Source organism: Lynx rufus, unplaced genomic scaffold, assembly GCF_022079265.1.
Source record: "Lynx rufus isolate CCGP_SWC_20201006 ecotype Redwood Valley unplaced genomic scaffold, mLynRuf1.p SCAF_1, whole genome shotgun sequence".
NCBI classification, from domain to species: Eukaryota; Metazoa; Chordata; class Mammalia; order Carnivora; family Felidae; genus Lynx; species Lynx rufus.
Window position 1 is genome coordinate 143116858 of NW_025814823.1, and position 18142 is coordinate 143134999.

Consider the following 18142-nt stretch of genomic DNA (forward strand, 5'->3'; position numbering starts at 1 on the left):
GGGGGGGTACCGTGCATTGGTAGGTTAGAAACCTGAGCGAGTGGCAACCTCGTTATTTTATTTTACTTGTCTGTTTGCTCACCTATTTGAGAGAACAATCTCGATCCTCTCCTCCACAGGGCAAGTTCCCAGCGAGCCGCGCGGGACTCAATAAAAAAAGCTGGGGAGGGCGTGTTCCCATTCGCAAGGCCCGCGTTGGACGCGCCAAGGCTGGGGAAACCCACCCCGCGCCCAGAACAGGATATAAAGAGCCTGGCTGCGGCGGTGGGGCAGCTCCCGGTTTCGCGCGGGGTAAAGCTCCCCTCGTCTGTCCGCATCCGTGCCTACTATCCACCGGACACCTCGAAAATGGCACCCGTTGGGGGCAAAAAGGCCAAGAGGGTGAGTCTACAGGGGACCCGAGGGCGCTCTCCATCCCAGCGGTGGTGGCTCTGAGGCTCGACCCACCGGCCCCGCGCCCCAGCGTCAGGAAGTGCAGAGGGGTCCCCAGAGCCCGGCTGTGACCAGAAGGTGCTCTCAGAATCTCTCGGGCGGGACCCCAAGGTGCCTCTGAGCTCCCCCCAACACCCCTGCCCATATCCAGAGCGCGCCCTAGATCTACGTGACCCGGGGGGACACCCCCAGAGCTCCAAGACTCCCAACGTTTTCTGAGTCCCGCACCAGAGCACTACCTCAGAGGTGTGGCTCCTAGACCCACAGGCACGACTTTTCTTCCCGACAGCGGTGGGACTAGGGAGCTCCTGGTGGCTTCCGGCTCCCCTGGCCACCCCGCGTCACTGCCCGCGCCGCCGGGCGCGCCCCTCTGCGCCCTGCGTGGGCAGGCCAGGGAGGCGCGCGGCCGCGGCTGCCAGACCGTTTCGTGCCCGCGCCTCGACGGGTGCAGCGGGGCCCCGGGGCCGCCTACCTGCCGCGTTTTGAGGCACGCAGCCGTCCGGGTCCCGCCGCAGCCCCAAGGCTCACGCGTGGGGTGGGCCATGGTAAGTTTGCACCCGCAGTTTGATTTCAGCGATCACAATAAAATGAACCATTCAAGCCTCGGGGGAAAAAAATGGGCACAGGGGCTGTAAGATATTGCGTAAGGGCTTTTAAAAAGATTGAAAAACCAAAACCCAGCAACTCCACCGCCTGATTAATGACAAGCCTATCTCTTTCCTAGTTGGGGTGAGCGTTCCAGTCCAGACTGTCTGCCTTGGGCTAGTTTGGGGAGTGGGGGGGAGGGGTGGATGGATAGATGGATGGAGGAACAGACGGACTGTGGGACTATGGTTGGGGCTGGAGGGACGAAGCAATATACTTGACCCTTGGGTGTCAAAGTACCCTGCCCCCGCCTGGCTGACAGAGGGCCCTAGGGACTGACAGACAGATGGGGCCAGGCCAACTGTAGGGGCTGTTAGAATAAAACTAGCTTTCACCATTTTAAGAATGTGTGGTTAAGTATTCATTTGAGGCTTTACAATAAAATATTTTCACTTAATCCTTCTGTAGCTATTTCTTCAAAGATAACATCCTCCCACCACATTCTTCAAAACTCTTATTGTGTTCTGAAAGACCCTCACCCCTAGCACATGTATACAGATATTTTCGTATTTTCATTATACGAGCATTCTGGATTTATAAATACATGTACTTTCTGTGAATTCTAAAGAAGTCATACTTCTCAAACATACCATAGCAAAAGTAGTAAAAATAGAAAATTGTCTCAAACTCAAGTAACTCCCTTCCTTCGCCCCCCACCCCCATCTGTAATTTTAGGGCATCCTAGAACGTTTAAATGCTGGAGAAGTTGTGATTGGAGATGGAGGGTTTGTCTTTGCACTGGAGAAGAGGGGCTACGTGAAGGCAGGCCCCTGGACCCCAGAAGCCGCAGTGGAACACCCAGAGGCAGGTTGGTGCATATAGCTCTCTTCTAAGTTCTCATAAAAGAATGCGACATCGACCAGTGTAGGAGCATGCCATCAAACACAGACATTCATGGCACATTGTCCAACATTCATTATTGCCTGCTGGGCACTGTGCTAGGCATGTAAGTATAGATTCACAGGTTGGATGATCGCAATGGCCCTTCCTGTGGCTGTCACCTGTGTTTGCCTCTTGGTTTCTGCCCCTCACTCTAGGTGAGTGTAGAACCTGGCTCACTGCTTTCCTCTCTGCCCTTCCCTCCCTCACCACTTGGGGTGACTTCAGTGTCCATGCCGATGATCTGTCCAGAACTCTTCCTGTTAGTGCCTTGATCTCATCTCCAGTTGAACGTTTCCTCCACCCTCCACCTCAGCAATGCACTCCTAGACCTTGCCATCTCCCCTAGCTGTCTACTTTGGAAACCTCAATTACGAGGGCCCCATTTTCTAACCACCACCTTCTTTCTATCTTTTCTGCCGACTCTAATTCTCCCACTCCTCAGCCTCACCAGGATTCTCAGTCCTTCATCCCTTCCATGTTAGCATTTATTATCTATTCTGTTCCCACGTGTTCATCCCCCCTCCTTACCCACTTTAAGTTCCATGGCACAACATCACTCACTGGTAGATAAGCCCTCCTCCATTGTACGTTTGCCAGCTAGTTAAATGCATTATATACTAGCCCCATCCTATTTAAGTTCAACTATCTACCTGCCCTGCACCCATACCCATGTACCTTATTCTCACTTTACTCTTTTGACCACAGATCTCTTACGGGGACATACAAAGAGGGGAGGTGAGATGGAACATGAGGGAGATAATGCTGTCTTACAAGGCTTCTGCATCAACCTAAAGCAAGGAGGAAGCATTCATTTATTTTTTTTTAATGTGTATTTATTTATTTTGAGAGAGAGAGCAGAGGAGGGTCAGAGAGACAGAGAGAAAGAGAGAGAGGGAGAAGGAATCCCAAGCAGGCTCCACACTGTCAGCACAGAGCCCAATGCGAGGCTCCATCCTCAGAACCATGAAATCATGACCTGAGCCAAAATCAAGAGTCAAACATTTAACCAACTGAGCCACTCAGGTGCCCCAAACATTAATCTTTAAAAGAGAGAAATGGGCCACTTCTGCAGTCCTAGAGAGTTCAGGGAGGAATCTGCGTTTTTAAGGTTATGAGTGAATCCACCCATATGTCTTCACCCCAATCTCAGGGTCCTATGTCTTCCTGATCAGACCCTGACTTTGGCAGTAGAAGCCTTCTGTGGTTGATGATTCAACCTCTCTGACTCTCTGCTCCCTGTATAATTTAGTCCTGGGCCAGATCCTCAGCTTTTCTGCTTGCTATAGCTACAAGAGGTGTTTCTTTATATACCACCCAGGAGATCCTCAGACTTTCAGATGTTGTCTTAAACTGGTGATGAATCACCCTTAACCTTTCATTGCCTTTCTCCAGTATGTTGGTGGTACCCAACAACAGCCATCCGATTCTAAAGTCTTTATAATTACTACTTCCTCTGAGCTCTCAAACATTTGAGATAGTGCACCTGCTAGTACATTCCCTTCTAAGGGCATCTCATTCTAGTTCACCACAGGTGAAAGTTTTTAAACAATTGTACCCCTAGAGCATGCTGGGAACTCTGCCACCCATGATGAGCTAGGTACTCGTTACCAGCTGGCCAGAAGTGGAGATTTGTGCTCAGGAGTTTTAATGAGTGCATTTATGAAATAACACTTCTAAGGGAGTGAGGGAAGCAGGAATGGGCAGAGGGAGGAATTACACTATAATGCAGTTGTAACAGAGGCTTTGGCCAATTCCTCAGGAAGCTCTGGAGTTGGACAGGTGCTTCAGAGTACTCCCAAATTGAGACCGGGGAGCTGGATCTTTGTTCTCTCCTTACCAATAGACCAAGCTTTGCATGCGAATTATCAACCCTCTCCTCTTCTAGGAGAGAGCTTAGCCCCTGGGCAAAGAAGCACCCTTTGGCTTAGGGCACTTCCTAGAGAAGGTCTCAGAGGACAGCTATCAGTAGTCAACACTGTGAAAGAAGTGGACTCTTTCAGAGGAAACTGGAGGAAAATTTCTTGTGAATATTATACAGATTGAACAGTTGTCTTCAATGTTTATTAAAGAGCATATTTCAGTGAACTCAGTGATAAGGGATAGAAACTAACAAAGCATATAAACTGAGAGACAGTACAGCTTTACAATTAAGCATACCGATTTTGGATTCAGGCTAATTGAATCAAATTTTGACAGCCACTAGGCTGTGTGACCTTGGGGAAATCACTTAGCTTCTCTGGGACTCAGATTCCTCTTCTATAAAACTGAGATAATATTGACATCTACTTCAAAGGTTATAAGAATTAAATAAGTTGTATATAAAGTCTTTAAAATAGTGCCTGATGCATGTCAAACACTACAAGTATTAACTATTATTAAATTCATTGTTTCTTCTCTTGATAATATCTTACATAATATCTAGATAATAACTTCTCTATTTCTGCTAGAGAAGTATAGAAATTTTGTGTTCAAATCACACTATCCTGAAATAGTATTCAAAGGAAGAGAGCTATAGTCACACTGTTAAACCCAGCAAATATACACAACTTTCATATTTCCAAATAAATGTAGAAATAATGCTGTGTTCTACCCCTGAAGGAAGGAAGAAAGAAAGGAAGGAAGAAGGAAGGGAGGGAGGAATTCAGTAGGCTCGGGAAGCTAAAACAGCAGTAGTCCTCAAATTTTTATTGTACCAGCAGTCGGTTAAAAATTATAGGTTCCCAGCCTCCACTTAGACATTTGGATCTATTAGGTCTGTGAGTGGGTCCAGGAACCTGCATATTTATAATTGTCCCCAGGTGATAGCAAGGTGAACCATGCTTTGGGAAGCATTGCCATTAAAGGGTTTTAAGGAACACAATGGAATAATTAAGATACAAGAATGAGGTTTTAAAATAGATCTATGGTCTGTTTCTTATTTTTTTTTTAATGTTTATTTATTTTTAAGAGAGAGAGAGAGCGGGAGTGCGAGCAGGGGCAGGGCAGAGAGAGAGGGAGACACAGAATCTGAAGCAGGCTCCACACTCTGAGCTGTCAGCAGGGCTCGAGCCCACAAACCATGAGATCGTGACCTGAGCTGAAGAAGTCAGACGCTTAAACTAGTGAACCACCCAGGCGCCCCTCTATGGTTTGTTTCTTAAGGTCAGCTTGCTGGGTTAAAATCAATGAAATATTTCTTGAGCCAAGCTGATATTAATGATAAGCTACCTTTGTGCAAACTCTGCCATGTAAATAAAATAAGGCTTTTATTTAAACCACAAGCTTTGAGGGGCGCCTAGATGGCTCAGTTGGTTAAATGTCGACTTTGGCTCAGGTCATGATCTTACGGTTTGTGAGTTTGAGCTGCATGTCCGGCTCTGTGCTGACAGCTCGGAGCCTGGAGGCTGCTTCGGATTCTGTGTCTCCCTCTCTCTCTTCCCCTTCTCTGCTCACATTCTGTCTCTCTCAAAAATAAATAAACATTAAAAATTTTTTTTTAAACCACAAGCTTCAATTTTATGTCACATTTTTTTTTAAGTTATGCATTAGAGGAGTTCGAGAGAAACTGTTCTGATATTGATTTTACTTTTATTAGTGCAGAAACAACATGTTTATCACTTGGCCCTCTGTTTCTTGAGTTTTTTTGTCTTATTTTAAGTGGACTAATTCTCTACTAAAGTCTATGCCAAAAATTGTGGTTCTTGTACCCAGTGGAATTAGCAAAGAATTCAGCAAAGAATTAAGGTTTGCTGGATCTGGAGTGGCGTAGGGAATCTGAATCCGTATTAACTGCCTCCATGTGAGGCTAAGTGGGGTTACGCTTTTGAGAAGCTCTGCAGCTTTAAGAAGCATAGAAGAATATCAAATTGATTAAGAGCAAGGAGTTGGGTCACTGCCTTCTGGTAAAATCTAACAAAAGGGTATAAAACACAGTGTAAAATATACATACACAATTTGCCTGCTATTCCAGGGGTTTTTTTTTTAATTATTTTTTTTAATTTTTTTTTTGTAATGTTTGTTTATTTTTGACAGAGACAGAGACAGAATGTGAGTGGGTTAGGGGCAGAGAGAGAGGGAGACACAGAATCCGAAGCAGGCTCCAGGCTCCGAGATGTCAGCACAGAGCCTGATGTGGGGCTTGAACTCACGAGCTGTGAGATCATGACCTGAGCCGAAGTCGGACGCTCAACCGACTGAGCCACCCAGGCACCCCTATTCCAGGGTTTTTAAACAGAGTTTTTAAAAATCCACCCAAGGACCCCCTGGGTAGATTTCCCAATTATAAGCCGTCTCATCCTAGTGTATGGGAAACCCCATCTATAGGCCCTTCACCCTGCTCCAACCACAGCAGCTCTGTGTTTGATTGATAAACGGGGACTGTGTATGAAGTGTTGTTAATTGGTGCCTTTTGCTAATTAAAACAATTTTTTAGTGGCGCCTGGGTGGCTAAGTCGCTTAAGTCTCCAACTCTTGGTTTCAGTTCAGTTCGTGATCTCACAGTTGGTGGGTTCAGTCTGCACATGGAGCCCTGCCCGTCCGGCTCCACACTGACAGCACGGAGCCTGCTTGGGATTCTCTCGCTCTCAGAATAAATAAACTTCAAAAAACAAAAAAGAAAAACAAAACAAGTTTGAAGTTTCCTCATTTAGGCAAGCTTCTAAGTTCCCACTCAGGACTAGAGTTTCCAGGCTTAGAAACCCATTTTCTGAAATTCAAAAGCTTTTTTGCTTCACTTACTTGCTCACTGAAAAACAAAACTGAGCTTCCTATGTTCTCTGCCCTCTACTAGGTAGCTAGGATGCAAAGACACCAGACTCCTCTTCCATAAAGGGCTAAGGGCTCCAGTGTCCTAACAATTTCCTAGCCTCTAATGTAGTCCCTCCCAGACCTTTTGACTTTTAACCTTCTTACTTTTAAAGGCCTCTGAAATGTCAAAATAGATTTCAGGGGCTGACCCAGGATTGCCGACTTCTTACTTTGCCCAGTTGATTCTCCTGACAAAAACGAACACCTGTGAAGTCTCACTATCATTTTACAAAAACAGCATTTTGGGGCACCTGGATGGCTCAGTCAATTGAGCATCCAACTCTTGATTTTGGCTCAGGTCGCAATCCCTGGGCCATGGGATCCCCACAGGTGGGGAGCCCCACATTGGGGCTCCATGCTGAGTGTGGAGCCTGCTTAAGATTCTCTCTGCCCCTCTCCCTGGCTCACACTCTCTCTAAGATAAACAAATAGGGTTGCCTGGGTGGGTGTCAGTTGAGTGTCCAACTTTGGCTCAGGTCGTGATCTCGTGGTTCATGGTTCTTGAGTTCGGGTACCACGTCCGGCTTATTGCTGTCACTGGAGCCCGCTTCAGACCCTCCACCCTCTCCCCTCTGTCTGCCCTCACCCCCCTGTGCACTCTCTATCTCAAAAATAAAATATCAGCTTAATAAATAAATAAATAAATAAATAAACAAATAAATAAATAAATAAAATAGAGCATTTTCCCAGTCCTAGTCTTTATTTCCCAAAATAAAGTAGAGCATTTGGTGGTTTTCACCAAAATTGCAGATAAGAATCAGTTGGAGAAACACACACACAAAATCTATGCCCTGCCCCCACACCGATTAAATTAGAATATTTGCGAATTTGGCCCTAGCATCCATTGTTTTTAAAAAGCTTGCAGAGTGTCTAATGGGGAACCAGAATTTAGGACTACTATTTAAAGCAAAGGTAGTTCCTTAAAATGAGTTTATTTGATCAAATGGGGGGGGGAGCCCCATATTTTCTTTAGCCTGTAAAAACTATTCATCCACAGACGTATGCTTGGGAACCTTGCTCCAATTCTTAGTCCACCTTGCTACCAAAATTATCTTTCAAAAACAGTGAACTAATAACATCACTCAATTGCTTACAAACTGCTGGTGTTTCCCCGAACCTGTGGTCTGCAGCCCAGACTCCTTAGGATGATGTTCTAGGCCCTTGGTACTCTGTCAGCCAGCCCACCTCTCCACCTGCCTCTCCTACTACTTCTCTTATACATCCTCAACTCCAGCTTCTCAGACTACGTGCTGCACCCCCAAATGTCAAGCCTACTCCTGCCTCCTTTTTGTTCAAGCCCTTACCTCTGTAGGGAATGCCTTTCCCCACCTTCTCTGCCCAGCAAAAATGTTCAAATGATGATTCCTCCCTTGTGGGATCTCCCTCTTCCCTTCACCCCACGTGCATGGTAGAAATAATCTCTTCTTCTTAACGAGAGACCACAGACCTACCTCTCATTAGCCCCCAGCATGCACCAATGCCCAGCAACCAGGAATGTGAGCAGATGTTTTCACATCTGTTTATGTGATAGCCTTTTGAGAACATCACGGGTGATAAACTGATAGTAATTAATACCTCTCCTCATTTAATCTCCCAGTTCGCCAGCTTCATCGAGAGTTCCTCAGAGCTGGATCCAATGTCATGCAAACCTTCACCTTTTATGCAAGTGAAGACAAGCTGGAGAACAGGGGAAACTATGTTGCAGAGAAAATATCCGTGAGTAAAACCATACATGGCATTCTTAGAAGGGCCTAGTAGACACATGTGTCATTACAGAAGTTCTTGTAGAGAAAAATGTTGCGCCGCTTCACGGTTTTTAGATAATACAGAAATGAGATATGTGTGAACAACTCTTCTAGGTTTTAGCTGGAGTCCTCAAAATTGACAGAAAAGCATTTAATGAAGCAGGTCAAAGAAGGGGGTGGTTAATGATGAGCGATTCTCTCAGTCTCCTAAGTTGCTGAGAGGGTAACCTAACCAATTCTTACACCCTTAAAGGTTTTTAATGTGGCACAGTGTAGGGGAAGGGTCAAAGGCACAAGGGGGCAGTGACCCTGGAATCTTCCTGGCTCAGCTATAATCAACCTTGTTGTGTTGGGCAAACCATTCAACTATGCCATCAAAGCGACAACTTCTTGATCCCTAAAATGAAAAAGAAGTTCCAACATTCCATGAGTCTGTGTGACCTACAGCACCGGGGTTTAGTGAAGACAAGTGTTAATTTTTAATGCCTACGTAATTAGAAAATACCTTGTGATTATCTGTTAATTAAGAAAATACAGGGGCGCCTGGGTGGCGCAGTCGGTTAAGCGTCCGACTTCAGCCAGGTCACGATCTCGCGGTCCGTGAGTTCGAGCCCCGCGTCGGGCTCTGGGCTGATGGCTCAGAGCCTGGAGCCTGTTTCCGGTCCTATGTCTCCCTCTCTCTCTGCCCCTCCCCCATTCATGCTCTGTCTCTCTCTGTCCCAAAAATAAATAAACGTTGAAAAAAAAAAATTTTTTAAAAAAAGAAAAAAAAAAAGAAAATACATAATGACAAAAAGTCATGAATTCTGTCATCATTTTAATGATGGCATCATCAACATCGTCATCACCACTATTTGCTGGGTATTTCTCTAAGTGCAGCTTAGGCATTAGAAGATACCAGATCCTTTTATTTAAGATTTTTACCCTCTCCCAGATCATTGGTATGTAATATCCTATATGCTATCATTGGATTTATTGTTTTCATTACTACTATTGGTGTTGTTACTGCAAATTGCTCGACTTGGTATTATGAACTATTCTGTCCCTGTTATTTTCTAGAAAAAAATCTCTATTGTAACATACAACTGAGATGTGCATATTTGAATAATAATTTGGTTTTAACTTCACATGAAAATGTTGATATATCATATAATCATCCATTTTAGGGGCAGAAAGTCAATGAAGCTGCTTGTGACATTGCCCGGCAAGTGGCTGATGAGGGAGACGCTCTGGTGGCAGGAGGTGTGAGCCAGACACCTTCGTACCTTAGTTGCAAGAGTGAAGCTGAAGTTAAGAAAGTATTTCAGCAACAGTTAGAGGTCTTTTTGAAGAAGAACGTGGATTTCTTGATTGCAGAGGTAAACGAAGATATCACCAAAGATGAGACATAGACGCTTAGTACATTTTCTCTACCTTTTGCTTTCGTGGGGAGCAGGTGAGATTAGGTGCCAATCATGGCTAGCAATATTCAGTATTAAAATCTTTTTTCCAATTTAAGCTTTCTAGTGAATTTGATTCACTTAATCTAATAAAGTGTTCTTCAAACCTTTTGACTGCAATTCACAGTCATCAACCGTCTGTGGCATTTAAAAAATGCTAATGGGTCACACTCAAAATGTGAAGACGATTCAACTAGTGATAATTATTAAGCAGTAAAATACGTTTTCTAATTGGGGAGAAACAAGATTAAAAGTACGTCAACCTGATCTTATTTCAGTATTTTGAACATGTGGAAGAGGCTGTGTGGGCAGTCGAAGCCTTGAAAGCATCCGGGAAACCTGTGGCAGCTACCATGTGCATCGGCCCAGAGGGAGATTTGCATGGCGTCAGCCCCGGCGAGTGTGCAGTGCGCCTTGTTAAAGCAGGTGATGACGCGTTTTGACCAGTTTGCAATTAGTGAGTCTTTTAAAATTACGTAAGGGACACCTGGGTGGCTCAGTTGGTTATGAGTTCTACTTCTGCTCAGGTCGTGATCTCACTGTGCGGTTCCTGGGTTGGAGCCCGCATGAGCCTCTGGGCTTTGAGCCCGCAAAGCCTGCTTCGGATCCCCCACCTCCCTCTCTCCCTGCCCCTCCCCCAAACTGGCTTTCACACGCACATTCTTTCTTGCTCTCAAAAAATAAAATAAACAAATAATAAAATTACATACAAATGTAGGTCCACCTGTTAGTCCTATATACTACTTTTGCTTAAAGGAAAACTAAAAATTTGCTCTTCTAGGAGTATTGATAATAATATTGAGTCCAAAAGAGAAAAAAGTAAAATAAAGTAAGAAGTACACACACCTGCCTTTTCAAAGGGGCCACTAGACCTACACTGAAGGTTTAATACCTAGAAATGAGAAGAGTTTCAGTAAATCAAAAGGAGCATTAGAAAAACATGTTTTATTTTAAACCTAAATTGAGGCCTTTAAACATATACAAAAAGCAAAGCATATCGGACTTAAAAGTTCAGTTGCCTTCTTTGCCAGAGTTTTTCCATTTTCATAAATTACTGATATGCTTCGCTTTTTGTAATCGGTATAATGAACTTAAAATAATTTGGTATGAAATACTGACTAACTTATCTTTTTCAATAATTTCCATTCCTAACATTGGGTTTCATTTCAATTAGGGAAAACTCACAAAATGTTTTCAAAGCTGCCTCACTTTATTATTTTTTTTAATGTTTATCTTTGAGAGAGAGAGAGAGAAGGCAGGCGACCTGGGGAGGGGCAGAGAGAATCCAAAGCAGGCTCCAGGCTCTGAGCTGTCAGCACAGGGCCCGATGTGGGGCTTGAAGCCACGAACCGCGAGACCATGACCCAGGCCGAAGTCGGACACCCAACCCACTGAGCCACCCATGAGCCCCTCAAAGCTGCCTCATTTTAAATGCAAGGCATAGCTCAGGGTCAGTGGAAGAGTCCAACTCACTCTGAGGAACAGAGACACTATGTTTGGCCATGTTTCATTTCTGATTTTTATCCAACTCCTGATATTTCATAAAAGTCACTTCATACTTGTCATTAACAATAACAATTATTTAGATTTAGGAATGAGGCTATATAATCCTAAATTTTGGGGGGGAAATGTAACAATGGGGGGGAGGAGAAGCATGTTAACTTGTTTCAAAAAGATCAGAAGAGGCTTTCATGACCCCTATTGTTAATTGGCAGAGATTCGTGGCCTGCGTCTAATTCTTCCCCCACCATTCCATTCAAGGTAGGTGGCCACGGTGCTTGACATCACTGTGCCACTTATCTCGTTTGTGTATCACTTTAATGTCTGACTCACTAGACTGTAAGGTCAAAGAAGGCAGAGACTGTGTCTGTCTGGCTCAGCACTGAGTGCCCTGTGCCTAGGACAGCACCTGGCACAAAATAGGTCCTTAATTAATATCAGCCTAATAACTCCAGTCCATCTTCCAATGTTAGCTCAAATTCTACCTCCACATCCCCATACATCACCACACATACCCCAAGTAAACACGCCCTCCTCTCAGCAACTAGAACACTTCCTACTTACACCACTCATTTAGAATATCCTCAGTCAGCATCTTCTAATCTGTGAGAACATTATTAGGGTTCTGTAGTGAAATATATTTAGAAAGTGCTGTGTTAAACCAAGTCACACAGGTCCCTTCACTACAGAATTTCTCAGAGCCTTAGTGCTCGCTTAGGCGGTGCATATACTAAAATTGGAAAAATACACAGAATTTCTCAGAGCCTTTGATATGTTTGTGTATAGCAGCAGTCTCCAAGAAGGGGATATAGTAAACAGCTACTTCCTCACAAGTGATCATAGAGCTTTGTTTCCAGGGAGCAAACCTAAGGAAGTCCTTTGTGTCAAACCTTATGAAACCCTTGGTGTCAGGGACCATGTCCTATATTTATATTTCTCTATAATCCCTTAAAAGAACCCTTATACCTCATAGATATCCAAGAGGTAACCAACATAGGATTAATTCATTAGTGTAATGAAGTCAAACAAGGAAAGAGAAACTCTGGCAGCAGAACATCCAAAAAAAGAAGAAGAAGAAGAAGAAGAAGAAGAAGAAGAAGAAGAGGGGGAGGGGGAGGAGGAGGGAGGAGGAGGAGGAGGAGGAGGAGAAAGAGGAGAAGGAAAAGAAGCAGCAGAAAGAAAGAAAGAAAGAAAGAAAGTAAGTAAAGGTAGTCAAGATCCAAGTGAAGATATTAAGTAAGCTGTTGAATATTTAAGTCTGGGACCCAAAGGAGAGGTCACTGTTAGAGAGCGAAATTTGGAGAGTTCTGGATATAGATCATACTGAAAGCCCTGGGACTGGAAAGGAAATGTAGGAGAAGAAAAGATGGCCCACTGGGATCCTAGGACATTGCAAGATTGAAAGGTTCAACCTTGAGGGGGTCGGCACCTAACGCCCAAAGAAAGCAGCCAGTGAGCACCACTGAGAAAGCATGAGAAGCCAGGAGAAGGGGAGTGTTGATGAAGGAGGGGATGGCCCACTAGGATGATGCTGCCCAGACATTGCATCAGATGAGAACAGAGGGACAACAACTGTATTTGGCAAGATCAAGGTCACTGGTGCTCTTGAACAAAAAACTGATTCAGAGAAATAACAGGAGGGAGGATTGGAACAAGAATGAAGGAGCAAACTGCAGACCCAGCCCAGTGAAAACCACTGAGATGCTTGCCCCTGAACGCTGGATGCCATGGCTTGTGGCATCAGCTTAGCTGCTCCCAGAATCTGGATTAGTGATATTTTTAAATTGGCTTGATGAAAGGGAACACTGATCCTCAAGTGAGTGGTATGGTAACCACGAGCTGGGAGTGTTAAAAAATTATTGGGTCAAGATTGAAAAGTTGACTTCTAAAATTTGTAGTTAAAAAAAAAACAACCTTTAGTAATGATTTTTTGGAAAAAAGATGGACAGCCAAGTGTACATAAATGACACTTCAGTTGTAACAGATTCTTCACAACACTTTTCCCAGAAAGCCCTTGCTGCCTGTTAGTAATCATTCCCACGCAGAGGTAAGCTAGGTTCGCAAGGAAGCAAGAATCAAAGGCTGTATTTGTAATTCACTGTTTCAAATAAAAGCTCCTTGATTAAGAGAGGAGAGTTGGGGCCACAGGTTATCTGATGAATCCCTAAAGCTCAGTTGTTCTTCCCACTTGCAGGAGCTTCCATCGTTGGCGTGAACTGCCATTTTGACCCCACAATTAGTTTACAAACAGTAAAGCTCATGAAAGAAGGCTTGGAGGCTGCCCGACTGAAAGCCCACCTGATGAGTCAGCCCTTGGCTTACCACACTCCTGACTGCAACAAGCAGGGATTTATTGATCTACCAGAATTCCCCTTTGGTAAGACAGACATTTTATAAATTATCTCAGTGTCTTGATGTTTGACAAATTCCAAATCTATAGCCATAGAGCTTTGTCACAGCAAAGAAATGGCAGCATATCTCATCTCTTGCCCTCAGTGTCTCCCCCTGCAGCCAAAAGCCCTGTGATATTTGACCACAGTAGAAGGAAAAGATGGAACCGACAAGCAAAAAAGATCTCTGAACCTTTTAGCTGTAGGCTGGTAAAAAGGATGCCCTTCCGGGTGCGATCAGCAAAGACTTTGGTTCTGGTTCCAGCTCTGTCGCCGAGTTATGTAACCTTAGCAAAACCGCTTAGTTCTAAACCTTAATTTTCTCAGAAGAATTAAAAGGATAGACCGGTTTATGTCCAAGTTACTTTTCCCCTGTTCTTGAGGGCAAGGAGAAGATACCATCACTAGGTTACTGTATAACAACTTTGAATGAAGAGGCTGAGCAGATGCAGGGAGGGAATACTTGGCAGTCTAGGAAAAGGGGTCAAGCATGTGTGGGAAGTCGGGTGTGTCCACCTGAAAATCCAGCCAGAGAGATCACCAGGGCCAGAGTTTGGCCAGCTTCTACTCCATTCTAAGGTCCTTAGATACTATATTTTATAGGGACCCTCAGAGAAATAAGGTATTATAACATAATCCATCTAGAAGAACCATGGATAAAGAATAGCAAAGCATCTGTGTTATTGGCATAGAACAAATTATCGCAAAATTTAGTGCCTTTAAACAACAAACAGTTATTATATCTCAGAGTTTCTGTGGGTCATGAATTTGGGAGCAGCCTAGCTGGATAGATTTGCTCAGCATCCCTTATGAGGCTGCAGTCCAGATACTGGTCAGGTTTGTAGTCCTCTGAAGACCTGATGAGAGCTAGGGAATCTACTTCCAAGCTCCCTTTGTTGGCTGTTGGGAATAGGTGTTAGTGTCTTGCTGTTCTATTAAACAGAACTAGAGGCCTCAGTTCCTTAAATTATTGGCCTTTCCACTGTGATGCTTGAGTGTTCTCACAACATGCAGTTGTTCAAAGAGAACAAGAGAGATTGAGGCAGAAACCGTAATGCCTTGTATAACCTAACCTCACAAGTCACCAACCATGCCTTCCGACCTATTGGTCTCTCAGACCAACCTGATATGAGAGGGGACTACACAGGGTAAAAACATAAGAGGGCAGGAATCATTGGGAACCATCTTGAAGGTTGGCTATCACAGCATTTAAAAATGGGCATGTAAACGCCAATTAGCTAATAATTTTAAAAAATAAAGAAGCGAATGTTAACAACTTACTTAATTCAGTTCTTGAAAATTACATACTTATTATAGCTGTTTATTTTGAATATTTTTTTAAAAAAAGAATTCACTCCATTACTACAGGACTGGAGCCCAGAGTTGCAACAAGATGGGACATTCAGAAATATGCCAGAGAGGCCTACAAGCTGGGGGTCAGATACATTGGCGGGTGCTGTGGATTTGAGCCCTACCACATCCGGGCGATTGCAGAAGAGCTGGCCCCAGAAAGGGGATTTTTGCCGCCAGCTTCAGAAAAGCATGGCAGCTGGGGAAGTGGTTTGGATATGCACACCAAACCATGGATTAGAGCCAGGTAAGAACCTTTAAACTGTATTTGCCAAACCAAACTCATTTGGATTATGAGTATGTCCAAGTGAGGTCACAACAAAGAGTATAGATAATTTGCTGCATGATGATAAATAATGTTATCCTCCTTCAATTCTTTCATAGACATGTTTATAAAATAGCCTATGTAGTGATCTCTGGCTTTAGAATATAAATAATATAAATTGCAATGAAGTGTGATTTCATGTTCTGGGCTAGAACCATGTGGTAGACACTGAACAACATTTAACCGATTGGTTGTTAAGATTTAAGTATAAGTTAGGACACCTGGGTGACTCAGTCCATTGGACATCTGACTCTTGGTTTTAGCTCATCTCATGGTTTGTGAGTTCAAGCCCTGTGCTGAGCCTCGCATTAAGCCCCACATAGGGCTCCATGCTAAAAGCATGGAGTCTGCTTGGGATTCTCCTCTGCCTCTCTCTCTGCCCTTCCCCTGCTCACTCATGCTGTCTCTCTCTCTCTCTCTCTCTCTCTCTCTCTCTCTCTCTCTCTCTCTCAAAATAAATAAATAAACTTAAAAAGTGTTTTAGTAAAAAGATTTAAGTATAAATTAAATGTAAAAAATATTAATTAAGTGCTTGTTCTATGCCAACCACAATCTTGGAGCTGGGAATACAGTGGAGAATAAAATAGGTCTTTGCCCTCAGAGCTTACACCCCAGTGGGGGAGATGAACAATAAACAAATATTTTACATTGGGCAATGTGCAAGGCACTGGGAAAATACACATGAAAAGCTGGCTAGAGAATCTCAGTCTACTAGGGAAAATGGGTAAGAAAGCCAATGTATTATACTGCAGTAACTGCTTTGGTAGAGGCACAGATTTAGAAAGTGACAAGAGAAAGGAATGGCCATTTCTGCCAAATAGAAAGATGTTTTAGAGGAAGGGATTTTGGGGCGCTGTATTTTGAAGGGCTAAGTAGCCACAAGATAAAGAAGAGGGTGGGGGACGAGTACCAAGCTGAGGGGCAGTTCCACTCCATTCAGCTGATATTGACTGTATACAACTATGTCAAGACACGGGTGTGGACACTGAAGTAGCAAGAACAAGGCACAAGCCTGTCCCCAAGGAGTTAACAGACTAGTAGGTAGAGAGACAAACAGGCGAGTTCAAGTTGGCTTAGCAAGTTCAAGTTGGCTTAGCAAGTTCAAGTATGAAGATATGCACAGGTGCTATGGGGTCTGAGCTAATGGCCCAGGAGGGCAAAAGGCAGAGGAGGCTGAATGAAGAATTTCTTTTTTATTTTTTAAATGTCTACTGATTTATTTTGAGAGAGAAGACAAACAGGGTAGGGAGGTAGTGAAGGAGGGCAGGGGTCGGGGGGTGGGGGGAGAGAGAGAGGGAGAGAGAGAGAGAGAGAGGAAAGAGAGGATCCCAAGCAGGCTCCATGCCAGAGGGTGGAGCCCCACATGGGGCTTGATCTCACAGTTGTGAGATCATGACCTGAGCAGAAATCAAGAGTAGGATGCTTAACCAACTGAGCCACCCAGGCACCCCATTTGTATGCATATATTTAGAAAAATAATTTCAGAGTAATTTTAGCCTATAGAGCCTTAAAAAAATTGTAGTTCAAATTAATAAATGTGTTTTAATGGACATACTCTTAAGAGTCCAAAGACAGCTCTGTGGAGGTATATTCTAGCTCAGTGACATAGATACAGATGCTCAGGAAGGAGTCTAATGTGTGTTTGTTCACCCAGGGCCAGGAAGGAATACTGGGAGAATCTTCGGATAGCCTCGGGCAGGCCATACAACCCTTCAATGTCAAAGCCTGATGCCTGGGGGGTGACCAAAGGAACAGCTGAGCTGATGCAGCAGAAAGAAGCCACCAGTGAGCAGCAGCTCAGAGAGCTCTTTGAAAAACAGAAATTCAAATCTGCACAGTAACCTCAGTGGAAACCATCTTTAGTGACTTTTATGTTTGGGCCACAGTTCCCCCAAATCAGGAAAAGATGGCTTAAAAGCAATGCTTATGTTAATGCTAGGCTACACATAAAACTGGTAGGAGCTGAACAACACAGAACTATAAATAGCACTTGACGATTTTAAAAGTATCGTTTAGAAATTTACTCACAAGCAAAATAAATAAGAAGTACATCTTAAACAGTTTCCCTTATACCATGTATAAGGTATTAGGGAAATCACTGTGGCCAAGGAAAAGTTATTCAGATATTCATTCCTACTTCAAGAAATTTGCAGCCTAGTAAGGAGAATGAGACAGGAGCTATAGGGAAGTGACTTCCAAGTCCTTTTGAACATGACCCTTAGTAAGAAACAAAAGTTTTCGAATAACCCAGTAAAGCACATACTATACAACCAATGAAATAAAATGTGAGATCCATTTTGGCATTTTCTATTCTATTCCTTTCCATCCTATCTCACTGATAAAACATGCTAGTTGCGACACTACAAATTGACTTTATGACCCATTAGTGGGTTTTGACCCACGGTTTGAAAAACAACTGTTACGGAACACTTGAGATATGGGGACTTTGCTAGTTCTTTAAGTTTGTTCTTAGCAAATCACTCATGTGGGACCTGATCAATAAGTATCAAAAGACCGGAATCCTGCTCTCAGAGTTCCAGAGTTGTTCTCTCTCTTTCCTGACCCATTTCTACTGCTAAAAAATGTATAGACCAATAGGGAGGGGAAAGGAGGCATCAGTATCTAGATTTTCTCCATCCTGCTCAAAAA

General features: G+C 43.8%; 1 protein-coding gene across 1 annotated transcript; it reads left to right on the top strand.

Annotated features, from left to right (window-relative positions):
• Positions 1–348: 348 nt before the first annotated feature.
• Positions 349–17334, top strand: BHMT (betaine--homocysteine S-methyltransferase). Its single transcript, XM_047070092.1, has 8 exons — positions 349–381; positions 1753–1885; positions 8342–8460; positions 9656–9847; positions 10207–10354; positions 13623–13805; positions 15187–15415; positions 17148–17334. The coding sequence occupies exons 1-8, from the start codon at positions 349–351 to the stop codon at positions 17332–17334; spliced, it is 1224 nt and encodes a 407-aa protein (XP_046926048.1).
• The last annotated feature ends 808 nt before the right edge of the window (positions 17335–18142 follow it).